The sequence below is a fragment of the Macaca nemestrina genome, chromosome 8 (assembly GCF_043159975.1).
Source record: "Macaca nemestrina isolate mMacNem1 chromosome 8, mMacNem.hap1, whole genome shotgun sequence".
Taxonomy (NCBI): domain Eukaryota; kingdom Metazoa; phylum Chordata; class Mammalia; order Primates; family Cercopithecidae; genus Macaca; species Macaca nemestrina.
Window position 1 is genome coordinate 64,911,849 of NC_092132.1, and position 21,487 is coordinate 64,933,335.

At 36.2% G+C, this 21,487-nt stretch overlaps 1 protein-coding gene across 2 annotated transcripts in view; it reads right to left on the reverse strand.

Annotated features, from left to right (window-relative positions):
* Positions 1 to 5,072: 5,072 nt before the first annotated feature.
* Positions 5,073 to 21,487, reverse strand: part of LOC105483533 (zinc finger and BTB domain containing 10) — a 41,458-nt gene continuing 25,043 nt past the window's right edge. For both annotated transcript variants that reach the window (XM_071068066.1, XM_011744411.2), the window contains exons 3-6: positions 15,535 to 15,633; positions 10,570 to 10,746; positions 10,199 to 10,371; positions 5,073 to 9,924 (exon numbers count right to left, since the gene is read on the reverse strand). In XM_071068066.1, the coding sequence (XP_070924167.1) occupies positions 9,619 to 9,924; positions 10,199 to 10,371; positions 10,570 to 10,746; positions 15,535 to 15,633 (755 nt within the window). In that variant the 3' untranslated portion in view covers positions 5,073 to 9,618. The remainder of the gene's footprint in view (positions 9,925 to 10,198; positions 10,372 to 10,569; positions 10,747 to 15,534; positions 15,634 to 21,487) is intronic.

A 21,487-nucleotide genomic window follows, 5' to 3' on the forward strand; every position in this document is an offset into this window, starting at 1 on the left:
TATGAATGTAGATATTAATCAGATACTCAACATTCGAAAGGCTACAGAAAGTCTGTTATAGTGCTCAAGGTTGAAGCATGATTGAAAATAAAAGCCTCTTTTAACATAACGTGGCAACAAAAGGGTCTAAATTAGCAAATTATTTTTATTAGTAAGTTAAAGTCTCCTCTCATGAAGTTTTGAATGTTATTTCTCAATCAGATATATTATAAGAGCCAGGGTGTGTGTGGGAGGGGGCGGGGGGACACCTTGGGTACTGAGATATGGTGTAACTAAATTCCTATTACGGTCTTGCTGTTTGATTAAAGCTGAAATGGTAAGGTTTTTAATCCTCTGTGGCTAAAATGATGCCATTAAAGTTAAGTCTCTTTGCTACTCAAGATATGTAATTCTGGAAGGGAAGAATTCGTTGATGTTAGGAAGGTACATCATTCTTCAATGTATGTATTACAGGGACAAGGTGTGGGGGAAGGGGAACCTATAGATCAGGGATCAGCAAACTGTGGCTTGTTGCCTAATTTTGTAAATAAACACAACACAGCCTTACAATTCACTTACATATTGTCTATGGATGCTTTTGTGCCACAACAGCAGTTGAATAGTTGTCATGGAGACCTTATGGCTCACCAAACCGAAGTGTCTGGTCCCTTACAGAAAGTTTGGTGATTCCTACATACATCGAATAATCCTGACTAAAAAGCAAAATACACTCACATATACAATAGGCAATAAGAAACATATCCAGAATGATATATTCCAACCAATGAGAAAACTGGAATTTTAGACACTAAACATTTGATATAATAATTTTGAGGATGTAAATATGCTATGCTTTTTTAAATTAAAAAAACCTCTATCCTGGCTAACATGGTGAAACCCCGTCTCTACTAAAAATACAAAAAAAAACTAGCCGGGCGTGGTGGCGGGCACCTGTAGTCTCAGCTACTTGGGAGGCTGAGGCAGAATGGCGTGAACCCGGGAGGCGGAGCTTGCAGTGAGCCGAGATCACGCCACTGCACTCCAGCCTGGGAGACACAGCGAGACTCCGTCTCAAAAAAAAAAAAAAAAAAAAAAAAAACCACATTAAAATTAAATACAGATACTTAGGCTATCACTTTCCTTGCGAATACTTACAGAAGCTTATGATTTCATCCTGTAAGGTGATTTTTTTTTTCTACTACCCTGCAAAAAGTGAAATGAACATTAACTAAGTATCTGCAATTTTAGTGAACTGCTTTATTGGATAGGAAAACTCCTCTAGGTCTTTAAACCCTCTCCATCATCTACGCCCCTAAAATGGTAGGCAGACTCTATCGTGTGTTTCCGAGTATATACCAAGTCTTCTGAGAAAATAGCGTTTCTAATTCTACAGACTTATCCAATACAGCTGATAGAAACAAGCAGCACTTAAAAAATATATATCCTAGAAAAAGATGTAACTGACCAACATTATCATCTTTCTATACCAGTTAATACAAAAATGTCAAGCACATGTCAAAATTGAGTTAACATCTTTTTCCCAAAACGCTGTAGTGCATTTTTAAGGTGAAAGTATTATTTCCCCTCTTATTATGTTGAAGGGGGACAATGTAAAGTGCTGTCTGTATGCATTCTTAATCTGCACTGTTTTATATTTGTCTTCATCCTGTAACCTGTTACCCCTCCTACCCGCTCCTGCTTTTAAAAACTGCTGATACAAGGCTGGGAGTGGTGGCTCACACCTGTAATCCCAACGCTTTAGGAGGCTGAGGCAGGCGGATCACCTGAGGTCAGGAGTTCGAGACCAGCCTGACCAACATGGAGAAACCCTGTCGCTACTAAAAATTCAAAATTAGCCGGGCATGGTGGCACATGCCTGTAATCCTAGCTACTTGGGAGGCTGAGACAGGAGAATCACTTGAACCCGGGAGGTGGAGGTTGTGGTGAGCCAAGATTGTCCCATTGCACTCCAGCCTGGGCAACAAGAGTGAAACTCTGTCTCCAAAAAAAAAAAAAAAAAAAAAAAAAAAAGAAAGAAAGAAAAAAAAAAAAACATTGATACAAAGGGTCTTTTTGGTAAAATTTCCCAGATGTCTAATTTTTCATCTTTCCCCATCCCAACTGACTTGACTTGCAGTATAGTAATAATTGAGAACACTATATACCCTGTGGTCTCATTATTCATCCAAGGGCCTAACAAGTGGATATTCAATGTGTATCTGTGGAATGCATGTATGAACAAAGAGGAAGAGTCCACAGAATGAAACGGGAGCTCACATTTGAGTGTGGTACAAGTCCCCAGGAGCAATGAAAGACCACCACAGATGTCAGCTACCTTTAAAAGGCAAATACAGGATAAAAGTTTAGAATGATTCCTGGCTCCAAAACACTGTCTTCAGTCTAATGTAAGAATAAAAACATCTTTATGCCTATGAAATAAAAAAAAAACAATTTTTAGACAAATGCAAGACTAACAAAAATATACCTACATATGTAAAATTCTAGACTTCACCTTAAGTAAAGTCATTTTAGGACTTCTTCAAATTTCCTTTGCTATAAATGAGGATATGGCCCAGGACTAGTACTCTGGGATGCTGATTCAATTCCTACATTTGCTATTATTTGGAATGGGCACATTTTATTAATGATTTAGGTGACAAGTACTTGAAAAATTAGTGTGGGAAGATCTGCTTTGGAGAATTACCCATGTCAGTACATAAATGCCACCATCCCACTTTAGGAATCCAGATGCTACAAATATCCAAGGAGACTACTTGAAAACGGGACAGGCTGACAGAGATGCTAAGCTTCACATTACCTTTTACATGAATATGTCTTTCATATGGCAAAATATAAATGCCAAAACCCAACATACCTCTTCACAAATACCAAAATCATATTGGCAACTAAAACATCAGGTCATTTTAAAATATTTTTATTGATGTATTATTGCACGCTACATCAAAACTCCAACAGGGCTTTTCTTCTAGTTTTTTCACATATAGACCGAATGCTGGGCATTTAAGTATTAGTGGTGTATATGTCAGACATTTTTAAACAAATATTTTGCAGCAAATGGCTAATAATTCTCACTAAATGTTGTTACGGAGATGGTTTAAAAAAAATTACAAAGGCTACTTTTGCATTGAGATCTCCATAGTAACATCTGCAGTAGGTTGGATTTGGTCATTACATCTTGCAGTAACATTATCTACTAGGGTTATGTATCCAGGCAAAGGATCCCAAAGGCTCAGTGTGACACCATGTATCATATGCTTGGCAACACAAAATAACGAAACTGGCTTGATAGCTACATGCCATATGATACTAACAGGCGAAATCCTTAAAGTTGCTAGTGCCTTTAGTCATTCACTTAGTAAATACTTTTGAGCAACAAGCTATGTGCCAAATACTATTTGAGTGTACTTTGGAATCTTCTAACTTCAAACTTATCCCTAATCTCAAACATTTATTGAATGAGTTTGGTACAGGAAAAATAATACAGAAATGGAAGTTCAGGAGTCCTGGGTCCTAAAACTGACTGGAGTCACTGTGGCAACCTCTCTGGGTATGCTTCATTGGGTAGTCTCTTTTCAATCTAAGTAATTCTACAATAATCTTGAAACCATCTTATGTATTATCTCACCAACTGTTAGGACCTGTGCCAAGAAGACTGTCTTGTGTTTAGTTTTACTAAGTTTCTAACGCATACCTAATTACACTTGGAAGATTAGTTTTTTCTTATTGCCAAATTTAAGACTGGCCATGGTGGGAAAAAAATAATCTGGCTGACAGTAAAGTGGCAGTATTAATAGCAGGTAGGGCGCCATGCAGTTTTTCATTGACTTTAATTAGCGGAATAGATTTCCTATAGTTCAATTTCTTTCTTTAAACTTCAGAAAGACAGTCATGTCATAGCCTAAATTTTGAAGAACCTTTAGTTTTCTTACCTAAACATAGATCCAATAATTCAATTTCCTATACCTGCTCCCAAACACTGGTCTGTGGTGATTTGTGGTGAAAAAGAAAGAAGTTCAAGTAGTGATTTTTTCTATTAAGCTGAAGTTGGTGTCTAAATTCTTAATTTCCTAAATTATGTCATTTTTATTGTCAAAACATCCTTCATCCACCAGTACTCACACATCAAAATTTTATCATTTTAGTTATTTGTTGACTAAGCAAAACAAAAAGTAACTACAACGGTCCCAACACCTAAAAAAAACTAAGCACAAATCCAACTCTGAAATAGAAATGTTTGGTCAATACTGCCTTAGCCAAAATGATTAAGTAATCTCTTTGACTTTACGCAGTTATCTCTAGTGGCAGACCTTTTTCTGAAGCAGCCCCATTTCATCTTTGGATAATTAAAAACCGATTTTCAATCTTGAGCCAATGGTCCCAATCATGACCCCTTAGAAACACATAAAGTATCTTAATTATTCTGCCTCATGATAGCTCTTTACATGTTTAAAGATACTAGGCATTATAATGCTATGTAGGCTTCCTTGTATTGTGCCCTTCTCCAAACAAAATCAACGAACTCCTATTTTTCTAAGAAAAGTCTGAATAATCTAATCAGTTCTGATTTCCTTTGCTCTATTACTTTGAAATAACCTAAAAAGCTAGTTATGTTTTCTCTACATTAATAAAATTTCAAAGACTTGAAATTTATAACATCACATCACTTGTAGTCAATCAGTCCACAAATATACAACACAGGATGAAGCAGTTTACCTTTGCTTTTCAACCCATTTCCAAGATTATGCACAAATGTAAATTAAAAGGGAATTTTTAATGTTTTCTAAAACCTGTAGAGAATCTTAAAAGATACACTGATTACAAATCACTGCTACTAATTAAAGCAGCATTACTTGGAGGTAGTTTGTCATTTATGTACTTTCATATAAAAACATACAAATAAACAAAAAACCCTTATTCTATAATTCAAACTTGTAAGCCTGAAGTACAAAGATATCTGAATTATACATGTCAAGTTCATTAAGGTGTTTCCCTTACCCCAATTAGTCTAAATTAGTACAGTTGCAAAGAAATCTGAATTAAATGTCAGTCAATAAAATTCACAAAGCCAGAAGCAGTTTAGTGCTCACAAGTTTATATTTTTAGGTTTGAATAAAGACTCTTGTGTATTTTCTAAATACACAGACAAAACAGTTTCGGAAGTTTACATACATGTCTTAGGACACTTATATTAGGTAGGTAATTTACATTTTAAAAAGTTGGTCTTCGTAAAAGATCTTCCCAAAGAGCTTTTACAAACAGCAGGCAGAAGTGTTCTTTTATGTTTACAGTGTTCAAAATGCCAATGCTCCCACTAAATAATGGCCTCAACCATCACTCTCCTCAACCCAAAATATTGTTCTCAATAGCTAGTGTACTCCAAATTTAAGTACCCAATATCATCAAATTTAGGGCTAGAAAACATCTTTTGAAGTGTGCTTATCCCTAACACATTTTAAACTATCTAGAATTCTTTAACTTCAGTTGAAAGCAGGGATACAGCAGGAAAAAAAAAAACTTTCCATTTTAAGTCCTAAAGTGACTAAACACCTGTTAGTTCTAAGTGTGGATATTATGTACCATCGTTAAGTTTAAGGATCTGGGTGACTGAACGGCACAAAAACTGGGGTTTCTATCTAGTTCTTCAGATAAAAACCATTCTTTTATAAAATTAAAATGCCACAGCCGGTTAAGAGCATGTGCTACACTGATGTGTCTTAATATAGTCAAAGTGACAAAACAACTGCTTTATGAGGAAAGAGTAGTAAGGAAATTTGTTGGGGGGAGGAAAGACACTCAAAATTCTAAACACAGCTGTCTTATAGGAAAAATATAAATCCATAGACTCCAGTAAGAGCTGAAATTCTACAAGAGTTGTTCAGTGAGGCAGCAATAGAGCCTCCTTGAAAGAGTATGGGCTTCAGAATCAGACGTGCTCAAGGGCCCCAGCTCTATCACAGCTGTGTTAAATTAGCCAAGTTTCTGAATTTCTCTGAGCCTTTCCTCATCTATAAAATGGAGACAATTAGCACCTACCTTATAGAGGATTAAGGTAAAATCAGGTATACAGCACAATGGCAAGTGTGGGCACTCAAAAAAAAATTGGTAGTTTTTTGAATCGTTTTTCAGAAAAATGAATCTAAACCCTTCATGCTATGTTCAGAAAATCCTAAAAAATATAAATAAAGCTTACTAAAGTTTTAAAATTTAAGATTTTTAAAAACCTATTTTCCATCACACTTTCCCCCATATGATACTACTCCAGTCATATTCAGGCCCTTTACACCATTTTGTATTAATATAAATGACGAAGTCCTAATCCTTTCATTTCCTATTTTCTCCTTCCTTTCCCCTGTCTTTTCTCATTTCTTTTTCCCTCTTGGTTATCTATTATTAAACAACTTTAAGATGTGTTATGCACCTATTATGTACCAGTGTTCTAAGCACTTTACATGAATTAACTCATTTAGCTCACTCTTCTCCATTAGGATGGCTGTACCTAACCCAGCTAGTGTGTTTTCCTCAATTTCAAAGCTACTCATTACTGTTCAGTTTCCCTTTCCTATAATGTTTCTTCTTTTTTAAACTCTTAATTGCTAGTGTGCTAAATTTAGCAAAATATCTAGTAAATAAGAAAGATGAACAGGGGTCCATATGGAAGTATCTGTCTCTGAGAACTCTAAGAAATAATGCACAATCTTGATTTATGAGACTGTCTGTAACTACAGAGTGAATATGAAAGAAAGTTTATACTCTTCCCCTTCATTAAAATTAAAAGCTCTAAAATACTTTTTCATTTAAAATATAAATTACAAGAGACAACTTCGCCAAATGTGTAACATAATTCTGCCAGAGTTCCACAGACAAAATTATGAGTATTTCACTGTTACCTCTGAGACCAATCATAAGTTCTTAGTATCTATCAACTTCCTGAAATTTTACTGTAAGTCAGAAGAAGAATACACTTAAAAAAATAGAAATGTCCAGTAGTATACCTTAGTACTAAAACTATTTTTTAAAAAGATCTAGATGGGAAAAGGCAGTCCCTCGAGATCATGAAACAAAATAAGTTAGGCAGTCAGCAAGTAGAAAAATCTGTCAATTCTGTTTCTGGTAAAATGTTTACTTCAAAGAAATTTTTATATAGGCTGAGGCTAATATATTCAAGAGTATAAACACTTTTCCTTTGGATTACCTAAAAACAAACTTTTAAAGTATCATATTTCAATTGACTAAAAATATAGCCAAATCTGTCACAACACAACATAAAATGGACAATTATAGAATATTTTAAATTAACAGTAACAAGCCATCTACATCAAACCTTATTTCCAACTAAAACCAAACAAAAGCACAACAATCCCGTAGTGTACCAAGTGTGTATTTCAATTTACTGTATGCAATCTAACAAAAATTTGGTCATAATTTACCAGATATACATAAATGATTTAAGTAGTAAAAGAAAATTCAGCTTCAAGAGAGTAAGTTCATATCTTGAGGAAAAGTAAAAGTACATTAAGAATGTAAAGCCAAAGTCCAGTTTCTATGCAATAAGTGAACTGTAGTCTAATAAAGCAGATTTAGGTGATTTTTAGATATATATCTTTGTTCTTTAATATATATTTATATATAGACAGATCTACCAATTGTAAACTAGTTTATTTAAAGGAAGGGAATAAATGGGATGAAAGAAATCTTTATACTATACTTACATATTCACAAAGAACATTTTACGTTTAAAATACTTTTTCATTCATAGTATCTTTGCCCAACTAATTTCTACCAGAAATACATGTTACTCATTTGTCTAGAACATTAAGATGTACTCATCTGTTTTAAACAAAAATCAAACTGAAACTATTCTTATCTGTCAGGTTTACAGTTATGTAGAAACTACAATATAGATGACAAAAGATGCATCTAACCATGTAACTGTAATTTATCTTTGATTTATCCAAGCAGAAACATCATTGTCTAACAATAAACCATTATTCTACTGAAATCAGAGACAATGATAAAGCTTGTCTCTTAAAAAACATCAACTTTCCAACTTTGATCAGATGGAGCACCAAAGGGATTATATCTGTCAAAGCATCTTTGCAATTTTTTCCACATAACTAGCATAATTTAGTTACCTGATATAAAATAGGAAAATATACTCAATTTTTATTTAAAAGAAAGCTGAAAATATGACATCCCTCAATCTTATATAATATACAATATGCTAATAAATGCCATACATGTTAACAATACGTGAAATGCTGCTGAGAGTTCCACAATCAGCTAATTCATGTCACCAGGCTAAGTAAATCTGACAATTTCACCTCAATGTCACCCTTTGTACCCTGAAGAATTTAGTTTATAGAATAATAAAGCTTCTCAGAATTTTATTTGTAAGATTTTTGAGACTGTTGAATCATGGTGACTACTAGAAGGGCTGTATCAAGGTGTAGTGACTTCAAGGAACAGAAAAAAATAAATTAAGTATTGATCATAATTTCAAAACAATCAATATCCCGCTAAGTATGAAACGAAAGAGAATGCACATTTTGTGTTAATTTTAATGATAAAAGGGACATGGGTAAAAACCTGATATTTCACTTATATTGCATAACAAGCTAACCAAACTGGACATGGTGGATAAATTATAAAACAAATCATTTTACTTATTTCTATGATTTTTCTTTCAATTAGGTCTTTCAAATAGGACTGAGGTATAGTACACTGGCAAAAATAAAGAGGCAAACAAGAATAGTGCCAAAGTAACAGATACCCAAAACCGAATACCATGTCAGAAAACATCATATAGTAACCATTTATCAGATTAGAGCAGCAGAAGAAAGTTACTTCTAAATCATAATCATTTTAGTGGTATTTGTCAACTTCGCCACGGTAACTTCATAACATCATTCTTCATTTGTGAAGTAGTAAAATTCATGTCAAAAAGGAAGGGGGGAATGGAGGAAGTCAGTTAGTTCATTCCAATAAATTACCTCTCCAGTTCTTATAAACATGCCCATCAGCACAAAATTGAGAAATAATACCTAAGACTAGAAGAGACTTGGTTTAAGTTATGAAGCAAATTAAATGGAAAAATACAAGAAAATAGAACCAATGGGGTTGAAAAAGCCCCTCACTGAAAATCTGTATTAAAAAAAATAAAATTAATAAAAATAAAAATAGAAACAAAACTCTACTAGTACAAACTAGCCTGAGTGGTTTGATGGACAGAGTGATTGGGTCAATTGTCACTGTACTTCCATAAATGGATTTTCTCCATTCATGTTAAAGTAGCACATGAATGTAAGCTCTTTAAGGACTATTTTCATAGGACCCAAATAGTTACTGTATATCTTATAAATAGAAAATATTTTACTTTGATAACTGACTGAATATGTGGGGACTCCATGTAATCCAACCACATGGTTGTTTGCTGTATAGTCCTGTGCAAATATAAAAAAAAATTTTTTTTTGCTATAAGGCTTTGACCCTACAGTTTTCACAGCAACATAACTACTATCCAGCATGTACCATATTTTGCAAGCCTTCAAGTTCAACAATCCAAATTGTCGATTCATATTAGGTCCAAATGCAGCATCCTTGAGGAGTATAGTAGGTCAGTTAATCATCTAGAGACATACAAACTTCTCCTGATTCATCCCATCGAGAGGGATCATTCTGATCTTCTCCATCATCAACTAGCTCTTCATCAGCTTCTCCTACTTCATTCTCCTCGTATTCTTCATCCCGAGGGAATTCTGTATCCTGTCCCTGATCTACACCTTCTTGCCCTCCTGGTTGTGATTTATCTGCACAGTCTACACAAACACCATAACGTCGAGATCCATGTCTTATTCCAACACTGGCTGCTAACATGAAGATCTTCTTACACACCATACATTTGTATTTTTTATCCTTTTTATGCACCTAATTGAAGGGGGGAAAAATCCAATATAAGGATATTATATATAATAGAATGCATTTGAACCACTCAAATTAAACCACACATTTAGTAATGAGTGAATATACCACTGTTTCTCTGTAAAAAGCTCACTATCAGTTCATAAAGTCAAACTCTTTGTTTAAAGCAATTTAGGAGACAATCTTCCTTAAATTCACAATTAACTGTTTAAATCCCTTTAAACTTCACTGACATAAATACAGTTTATCTCAAAGATCAGCTGTATTTAAAGTTACTTACCAGGGAATGTCTTTTTACATGTTCTCTTCGAGTAAACAGTTTTCCACAAATATCACAGCTAAATGATCTCACTCCTGTGTGAATGAGCAAGTGCCTTTTTAGTGTTCGTCTGTATTTGGCTACATAGCTACAATGAGGGCATTTTAACTTGTTCATGATTAGAGATGATTCACCTATGAGAATTAACAAAAAAAGAGAAAGTGCTTATTATACATTAAACAGAAAACTTGCTATCAAAACTTCTTATCTCTGAGAACAGCAATTATGTAGAACTACTGATACTTGTTTTTTAAAAAATGCAGAATATGAAAGCTTTTAATTCTTAACAATTATTTAATAATTCTGTATTTGTTTAGTTGACTAATACTTGCCATTTTCCCAAGTTTCTTGTTTTGGCCAAGATTCTGGCAATAATCCATACTTGAAATCATTTGAAGCACCTGGTATCAATCCATACTTGAAATCATTTGAAGTACCTGGTATCAATCCATACTTGAAATCATTTGAAGGACCAGGCATCAAACCATACTTGAAATCATGTGAAGTACCTAGTACAAGTAAAAAGTCTGAATTAGTAATGGTAATAAAGATCTATCTCTTATCAGAGTCAGAAAAGAGAAAATATATTTATATCCTATGAGCATTATGATAGAACTTCTTAATGAGTTAAATAAAACTGTATTTTAGTCTAAAATTGAGATGTCTTCCTACTTTATTATCACAATTAAATGAAATACTATTCAACTATAATAGAAGAAATTCAGTTAAAAAAAAAAAAAAAATCATGGACCAGGCACAGTGGCTTATGCATATAATCCCAGCACTTTGGGAGGCTGAGGCAGAAGGATCACTTTAGCCCAGGAGTTCGCAGCCAGCCTGGGCAACATGGAGAAACTCCATCTCCGTCTCTACAAAAAAATTTTAAACATTAGCTGGGCATGGTGGTGGGTGCCTGCAGTCCCAGCTACTTGGGAAGACTATCTGAGACCAGGAGTTGCAGTGATTCAAGATTGCGCCACTGTACTCCAGCCTGGGTGACAGTGAGACCATGTCTCAACGAAAACAAACAAACCAACCAAAAAAAAGGTGCTGGTAGGGGAGAAAAAAACATGAGTATCATTTAATTGTGCAGACGCCACAAGAAATTACCCTTTTAAAGGATGGGTATATTCAAACCAGAACTCCTAATAGTTGCTTTTTTCTAACTACTCTATCACTTGAGATTATATCACCCTAAAGCCCAGCTATCAAATGGGATATTCTCCTTATTACAAACCCAAGACAGGCACATAATTTTAAGATTAATTAGTATAGAAAAATGGACTGAGAATAAAGAATATACACAGGATAATTAAAAATTTAAAGTTCTATTACTATATCATTGTTGTTTCAGACATATTAGGGCAAGGTAACTGAATGCTCTCAGGGTTCACTGAAATTTCTAACTCCATCCTTAAATAAAATAACGTGCAGAAGACAGAATCAAAATAGAATGCATGTGCCTAAGGATCTTCAGATTAGCAAGGGCGGGAATTATATCCACTGGATTTAATTCCATCTTTAATGTAATTCCTTGGACCAGGAACCTTTTGGCAATAGGAATATATCCAGAATCTTCCACAACTATTGCCACCCTGATCCAATCAATCGTGAGCTCTAGCCCCTGGACTGTCTTCAGTAGCCACCAAAAACTTGTCTCCCTACTTCCACTGTTGCCTTCCTGGAGTGTGTTCTGAGGAGAGAAATCACAGATTCTTTAAAACACTACCTTAAGGCAGATCACCATCAGCTTACAAGGCTGCAAAGACTACCCACCCTCACAGTAAAAGCTAGAGACTTTCAGTATCTTCCAAAGCTTTACCTGGTGGAGCCCTGGCTTCCAACCACCCTTTCAGTCACTCTATTCCAACCATACTGACCTCTGTGCTGTTCCTCATCCATGGATAAGCATGCTCCCAATTCAAAGCACTTAAGCTGCCTAAAACACTCCTTGCCAAGATACAGTTCACTCAAGCAGCAATAATACATTTTCCTCCCATGGGCATCACGGTTTCAAAAGTAAAGAATGTTTACCCAAATGGATTTGCTAAGAATCATTTCCCATATATGTTCCCAGACATGTTGTTCCTCTTAAAAATTAAGATAACTTAAGATTCCTTTTGGTGAAAGTCTTAATACCCAACAAAGTAAAAATGTCTCTAAAGTATTTTAAAACTGCACATCATTACTATTACTGTAAACTGTGCTGTATTTGGAATACCTTGACCGGTTTTTGATGTAAAGAAAGCTCCCTGCACCCATAGCTACATATAATTCAACTATAATTCATCATAGTTGCACCTAATTCGTGTTTGGAAGTAAGCTGTAAGAATCCTAAAGTGAAGCATTTCTGTGTGAGGGATAAAGAATGGGATGGAGGTGGTAGCCTGGAGGTCAACCTACTGTTAGTTTCACATTTCTAAATAAAGTTTGAGCTTTATGATCCATATTTCTTGTCTAAATCAGTACAAAGTCAAACTCCAAGACAGCAAGAACTGTGCCTATCTTACTTGCCTTGGTTTTTCTACTGTCTAAGACATATGCCCTACAATTACTTGTAGAATAAATGTTATCTAGCACATGCCAATAAGTTCTTCTGACTTGCTTAAAATAACTTGGGAAACTAGTATCAAAAGACATGTTAGATGTTCTAATATCTATAATTATTCACAACATATAAGAATAAGGAAATAGGCCAGGCACAGTAGCTGGTGCCTGTCATCCCAGTAATTTGAGAGGCTGTGGGACGATTGCTTGAGCCCATGAGATTCAGGCCAGCCTGGGTGACAAAGCGAGAGCCCATCTCAAAAGAAAGACAGAAGAATATCCCTAAAACAATTTGTAAACTGAAGATCCGAGATTCAACATCCAGGCCAGCCTGGGTGACAAAGCGAGAGCCCATCTCAAAAGACAGAAGAATATCCCTAAAACAATTTGTAAACTGAAAATCCGAGATTCAACATCCATGATAACAAGGAACGTAACACTCTATCTGCAACACAAAATGGTAATTCAAATTGAGTAAACCTTGCCCCAAATTTCTTCCATCTCTCCTAATTCTTACAACAGAGAATACTTGTAGGAATTACAAGAGTGGCCTGAATAAAGGTACTGTCATTGTAATTCACTACACTTAAGGATCATTGAGGTCATAGAGCTCTTCAAAATGGTGCTTACTGATCAATAATATCCTTCTGGGTACATTATTCCATAATAGAAAACTAAGGAAAAAGCAATGTAAGTTTTTGACATCAAAATCATCAAGCAAAGGCTGATCTCAGATGCAAAAATACTAATGAATCTAAATGTCCCCTTTAAGAGGAATAACCCTATATCAAAGATTTACAAATTTAAAACTTTACATATGAATTCACACACCCCTAACTAAACCCATTCTTGGACTAGATTTCAAAACTGAGAAAGCAAGTGCAATAACATCTTCTTGCGCTGTTAGCAATTTTCTGTACAAACAAAATCTTTAAAATTCAACACATCTGAAAACTTGTTTTATAAATTCTTTTAGACAGTCAGGGGAAACCACCTTAAGGCAGTTTCTTCAGAAATGTGGCTTTATTTTCGTCAGTACATACTGAATTCAGAGCCCATGACTACTTTTTGTAAGAAGTACCTCATTGTCTCTGTTCTCATCAACTTTGAAAACAATTCCAAAGCTAGTAAAACTGAAACAATCAATAAACATCCATCTCTATCTTCAACAAATACTAGTTTTGTCACGTTTTAATGTACACACACACATACATGCTTTCTATGCACTATCTGAAAACATGCATGCTCATAACTTCAAGCCTAAATGCATCTTCTAGAACATGCTCCTAGATAACCACCGTATAAGAAATTTAAAATTGCTTATCACTTAACACATACTACATACTCTAATTTCTGGTTGGCCCCAAAATGTCCTCTTTAGTCATTTTGTGTTCCCATGATCTAAGCAAGATCCATGCTGCACTTTAGTTTACTTCCTTGGTCTCCTTCAATCTAGTGGTTTCCCCACTTATCTATCATAACATTAATATTTTAGAGTTTGGACTACCTGTCGTATACATCGATGTCTGGGTTTTCCTTTGTCATCAGATACAAGCTAAACAGTTTCTCAAGAATACTGCATAAGAAATGTTGTATGCCGCTGGGCGCGGTGGCTCAAGCCTGTAATCCCAGCACTTTGGGAGGCCGAGACGGGCGGATCACGAGGTCAGGAGATCGAGACCATCCTGGCTAACACGGTGAAACCCCGTCTCTACTAAAAAAAAAAAAAAAAACAAAAAAAACTAGCCGGGCGAGGTGGCGGGTGCCTGTAGTCCCAGCTACTCGGGAGGCTGAGGCAGGAGAATGGCGGGAACCCGGGAGGCGGAGCTTGCAGTGAGCTGAGATCCGGCCACAGCACTCCAGCCTGGGCGACAGAGCAAGACTCTGTCTCAAAAAAAAAAAAAAAAAAAAAAAGAAATGTTGTATGCCAGGTAGTACATCAAATCAGCCAGCCTTTAATTTCAGTTTGTTCTCTTACTAATGACACTGAAGTTTAATCACTTAGTTAAGACAATCTTCCTCAGATCTCTTTATTCTAAATTTACCTTTTCCCCTTTGCAAGTGGAAATCATCTATGGGAATCTATGGGAATAATTTGAGACCATGTGAATATGATATTCCCCAACAACCTTTCACCCAATCATAGTGGGACAAGCCCATTAACAGTGGCTTAACATCCACTGATGATTTTGAATTATTTCCTGTGGGGGTTGCAAAATAGCTATTTTTCCAATTCTATCATTCTTCTATCAGCTTGGCATTCTTCTGTAAAGATTGACTTTCTTTTATTCTATTTCATTCATAACATACTCATGAATTCTGTTTTTATTTTCATCAAGCTTCCTCCAATGCACTGCTGATATCACACAGAACTAATCAACATTTTCTATAGCCATTAACTGCACCATTTTGCATAAAAACTAATTAAAATAAATTCAATCATTATCGTAATTACCATTTCCATTCCTTATCTATATACCAGCAGGAAGCCATAAGGCATATTAACTCAATTACTTTTTATATGTAAGACTTTTTAAACTAAACAAATGACTCCCTCAAACATACAAAACCAGAAACATCAATTTGCATTTATCAATTTTCCAACGTCATCATAAACATAGCTAACATAGATTGAGAGTAGTTATATACAACAGAACCCCCTTATGGGAGAGAAATTACAGTAGGCTGCAGGTAAGATGTAACACTTCCCAATCTTAAATGTACTGTTGCTAAAATCTTACTGTACCTACCAGCATCACCTCCATCTTGACTAGTGCCAGCTTCAGCCAATAAATTTGCATTCACATTCCTATCACCATCTGGCCCCGAGAGTAGAGCACCATCTAAATCTGAAAAGGAAACATAGAAAAATTTATCTACAAACCACACCATAGCCACCACCCAAAACACCACTCTTTCTTGGAACTGTTTCTTAAATAAAAAGTACCATCTGTAAGTACTGAATTATCTACTGTGTTCAATACTACAAGGCTCACAGAAGCCTAAGACATGTACAGTGAGTACAGTGTACTGGTTATGAATGGGCTGTAGAACCAGGGTGAATTACATGCCACTCCTATTTCTGTTACAGGCTACGTGACCTTAGTGACTAAGTGCCTTAGTTTCTCCCTAATTTATATCATAGATGCGATCTAGGAATCTAATTGGATAATGTAACAAGCCAAGTGTTACAATTATGGTAATTGACACTCAAACAATACTGCTAGTACTAACTAGTAAGTACCAGATGTATAAAACACATTGTTGGTGCATCTGTATTGGTTCATAAGTGGATAAGACTAATTAAAGCTAGAATGCTTGACTGAAGTGGTGGCTCGGGCCTATAATCCCAGCACTTTGGGAAGCTGAGGTGGGCAGATCATTTGAGGCCAGGAGTTTGAGATCAGCCTGGTCAACATGGAAAAACTACACCTCTACAAAAAATACAAAAATCAACCAGGTGTGGTGGCACACACCTGTAGTCCCAGCTACTTGGGAGGCTGAGGTGGGAGGATCTGCCTGAGCCCAGGAGGCAGAGGCTACGGTGAGCTGAAATCACAACACTGCACTCCAGTCTGGGGCAACAGAGTGAGACCTCATCTCAAAAAAAAAAAAAAGTTTGACTGTCAGAATACAGAATATAGATGGCAAATAAAACCATGGGAGTGAAACAGATGAGACAGTGAGAAAAGATTAAGTACACTGAAGAATCCTAACATTTAATGAGTTACAAAAAATATATATATAAAACCTTTAAGGGAAAAGTAGTCCACTTTGTCAACGCTCCCTAGAATTCAAGATGAATGCTAAAAATGGACATCACTTTCATTCAATAAGCACCTAGGATGTCACTGGTAATCTTACTGAGCAATACTGGTGAGTAGGTGGGCAAGCAGATAAAACGAGAGTGGTCTGTTGTGAAAAGATGATGATCAATTAAGAAAAAATGCTGACAATCTTTCTGAGAAATTTAACTATAAAAGGGAAGTATAGGAAATAGGGTAATGATTTTTTCTTTTTTAAGAAAGTGAAAGTTACATTTTTTTTGGAGACAGGTTCTCCCTCTGTCACCCAGGCTGGAGTGCAGTGAGATGGTGCAGTGGCACGATCTCAGCTCACTGCAACCTCTGCCTCCCAGGTTCAACCGATCCTCCTACTTCAGCCTCTCAAATAGCTGGGACTACAGGTGTACACCACCACACCTGGCTAATTTTTGTAATTTTTTGTAGAGGCAGGGTCTCACTATGTCGCCCAGGCTGGTCTTGAATGCCTGGGCTCAAGCAATCCTCCTGCCTTGGCCTTCTAAAGTGCTGGGAGTACAGGCATGAACCACAGCACCTGGCCAAAAGTTACATATTTAAATGCTGACAGGAAGGAGTCACTAAAGGGAGAAGTTAAAGATACTAAAGATATTGCTGCGAAGAGAAGGAATTAACCATTGTGTAACATTCCTAAGGAGTCTTGCGATATAGGGGCACAGGTCTGGGTACTTAAGAGAGACAGCAGAGAATCAGTGTTAAAGCCAAAACTTAAGGACAGAGTTAAAGCCAAAACTTAAGGATATTCCACCAGGCTGTTGATTTCTCTTTTCTCTGTAAGGTGAAATTAAGTAGAATGTAGCATTATTGCTTAGAATAAATGGGTTAGAAGCCAGAACAATGAACAAGCATTTAATGTGGAAAGAACAGTAAATAGATACAGAACTCCTCTGCCCAATCCTTAAGAACAGTATAGATACTGTTTAGGTATTTTCCCAGTATTTATCATAATGCATGATAAATAAAAGGCTTTTTAAAATATTGTTTGCCAGGCATGGTGGCTCAAGCCTGTAATCCCAGCACTTTGGGATATATATATACTATAGTTAAATGCTGGCTTGAATAGTCTGCCCTTTGCAACTTGTATCACTAAACAAAGTTTAGTTTTAATTCATGGTATCTGAAGAATAATTTGGTTTTTTGGTCTACAATTAAACTAAAACCTATCATGAACTGAAAATATTTAACTGAAATTTAGTGGTTTTGTTTTCTTAAAGTTAAATGTATTTCAATAATCAAAAAATAACATTGGTCAGGCATGTACTAGTCCTAGCTACTGAGGAGACTGAGGTGGGAGGATGGCTTGAGCCCAGGAGTCCAAGGCTGCAGTGAGCTACAATCACTCCACTATACTCCAGTCCGGGCAAGAGTGAGACCCTGTCTCAACAAAATTGAAATAAAAATAAAAAATACAATTATTCAATTTCACTAGACTTCTCTATCTTTTTTAAAAAAGTCATCATTCTGAAATGCAGTCTGTTCAAAGGACATTTCTCACAATTCTGCCGAGTGGGTTTTCAAATACAGGTTTCTATTTATGCAAAATTCTATAGTGAACTGCTGAAGGCTTTCCTCAATTCTTAAGAGGCATTTCCTATCTCCTACCCTACCCCTAAAGTATATTAGAACTTGTGATTTCTAATTCTACATGGACAACAAGTATAGACCTTCTTGGCCAAAACCTTACGAAATAAATTGCAAGTGTATCTGTCTCATGTCTCTTTTGAAAGGCACCAACTACTTGGTTCTTGATATCAAAAACAAATCTCAATAACCGGTGAGTTCTTCCAAGTTGACAATCTTTTGACAAATAGTGTGCTTAACTTTCAGGACGCAATATATTATGTCACTGCTTACCTTATTCAAAACCAGCTAAACCACCTAGTAACTCATTATTAGAGATGTTGATGTGAATGGAATAGAAGCCAGACAACCAACCATTTACTTGACATGAATAAATTTTGCTTCATTAGGAAGCATGATAGCAACTCTTGGTCATCATCTTTTTCTCTAAAATTACAAGATTACAAAATAAACTCTAATACACCTGCTTTTGTGATATCAAATATCTTCCTATGGGAATCTTAAGCTTCATTTAAAGGTAGCAAAAAAAGGGCTAAGATTTCTTTGCAAACAGCACAAATCCTTTCTGAAGACTGATTCAAACATTAGTTTCCTTACCCCTCTTCTCACTACTGCACTTGTCTAAAACACACACACACACACACACACACACACAAACACCACAGTGGTTTCACAAGATGACAGCTATTTTTCTGACTGGTGGCAGGTACACCTGTGGCATGTAATATTCAAATGACCAGAACTAAATGACAAGCCATGTAGGATGTCTTCTATTTTAAAAAATGTCTTTTCTCAGTGAAAAGATAGCAATCTCTATAACAAAAACAGATTGTACGCATCCAGCAGTAAAATCTTTCAACATTTTATCAATGAGTAAACTAAGGCTGAGAGAGGTTAAATCACAAGCTAATGGCAGAGGTCTGCACTATTTAGTAACTGTATTACATTGCTTCCCAACAGTTTATTACAAGCACCAAGCCTCAGGGCCTGGCACATAAGCAGGCAATCAAAAAACTGCAATTTGCAATGCTGGGAACATGAGAGCAGAAGTATATTCACACGTACTTTGCTGCTGACACTTGATATGCTCTTTTTGTGAAATGAACAAAAATAAACATTAATTCCACTCTGTCTTAAACCAGCATCCATTTTATTACTTTCCCTTTATTTAACAATACATTCTCCAAAATCTTAAGGATACCAAGGTACTAGCTATCATTGCTCTTTACAGTAAGACTTTTTGTCTACTTTAAAGCAACCTCCTCCTTAGAATTAACATTTATATATTTCCCTAATTAACCATGTATTGCATTTTAAAAAATATATTCATGAGAGGTATTATTCATGGAAGGACAGATACAGTGGCTCATGTCTGTCTCAGTACTTTGGGAGGAGGCCAAAGTAGGAGGATCCCTTGAGCCCAAGAGTTCAAGGCTGCAGCAAGCTCCCACTGCACTCCCTCCATGGGCGAAAGACCAAGACCCTGACTCCTAAAAAAAAATGAAAATAATTGGCCGGGCGTGGTGGCTCAAGCCTGTAATCCCAGCACTTTGGGAGGCCGAGACGGGCGGATCACGAGGTCAGGAGATCGAGACCATCCTGGGTAACACAGTGAAACCCCGTCTCTACTAAAAATACAAAAACTTAGCCGGGCGAGGTGGCAGGCGCCTGTAGTCCCAGCTACTCGGGAGGCTGAGGCAGGAGAATGGCGTGAACCCGGGAGGCAGAGCTTGCAGTGAGCTGAGATCCGGCCACTGTACTCCAGCCTGGGTGACAGAGCGAGACTCCGTCTCAAAAAAAAAAAAAAAAAAAAAAAAAAAAGAAAATATTACCATAGATTTTTAAAAATCTTATAACAAACAGTGGAAAAAGAATGAGATGGGATTAAAAGACTGGTCTAAATCTCAGTCTCTACCTCCCAAAAATGTGCCCTTGACCATTGATATTAGTAAATGAAAATACTGAGCAAAGTACAAGACAAAACAAAGTATCATTAAAGACAAGACTAATCTTGGTGCCTTGGTCATGTCAGGAATCTCTTAGATCATGGTGGGCTACCAACCCTTCTGAATTATGTGTGAAGTGAGTAGTATAGCACCTGCCTGTGAATGCTAAATTAAACAAGACTGAGTTGGAAAGAAGGTTTCCCTACCATTTGCTTGTGATTCTCAATATTCCAACCATTAGGCAAGTGCAGACTAATCCAGATTTTCTTAGAATACAAATACTCTTGAAAAGATATGAGACAAGACACTGGGAAAGAAGTTTTAAGAAACAGCTAAACAAGTTGTATAAAAACTCAAGACTCAGATCCACTCAACTTTCATTTTCATATAAATACATATCAGCGCAAGTTTCTCTTATGGTAAGTTTCAGAACTAAAAGCAAATGCATTCGGTGCTGCCCCTCCCCACCCCCCAAACAGGTACAGACTTTTTCTCTTCGGTTTTCTCCTTTCAATGGACAGTAAATTCAGTTGCAAATGTATTATATAAACCACCCTTTACAGTTCCTGAAGTGGCCTTTTAAACTCAAAATAGCTTCCCTTTCACTCGCAAACTCATTGACAAGTGACTGCCCCATCTTAGACTAGGCTCAAGTGCTTCTTCCTTGCATTATTCCAAAGTGCTGTTATTTCTCCCTAACAGGTTCCCCCAGTACATGCCCCACCTCCAATCCATGAAAAATGCTCTTAAACTTTGTAGTCTTAAATGCAATATAAACAGATCAAATCTCTAGTTAAAAACCACTCATTACTTTAGAGTCTGTAAAACAAGTCACAATTTATTACAATACAAAAATAACTAGTTATACCTATAGACAAGGTGGTAGGAAATTGGAGATGTCCCCACACTACTCCCTTTCTATTCTTCTACCCACTCATTCCAATTTCTTTCCACCTTGCAAGTCAACAAATGCTCTTCTTCTCTTCCTAGCAAACCTGTAAATAACAAAAGATTCACTCACACTGCCTTCTCTATGAAGCTTTCCCCAACTCTCCTGGACAGTTAGGACTGCTCCACTGTACCGCCTCATGCATCTTAAATAATCTACTTTTAACATTTATCACACGGCACTGCGTGTGCTTCTACCCCACAGTCAGCCTATTGTGAATAAGTTCCACATAAGGGACTCCTCAATCTTGACATTATGTGGCCTATTGCTCGGTGTCTTTCGATTTTAAATAAATACATTTCCAAATTTCCTATTATATGTGGAAAGCTATTTTGGAGTTCCCAGAAAGTTGTAACATTTCTGAAGAGTAAAGCTTTGAATGAAAATTTACACTATCTGGTCACCC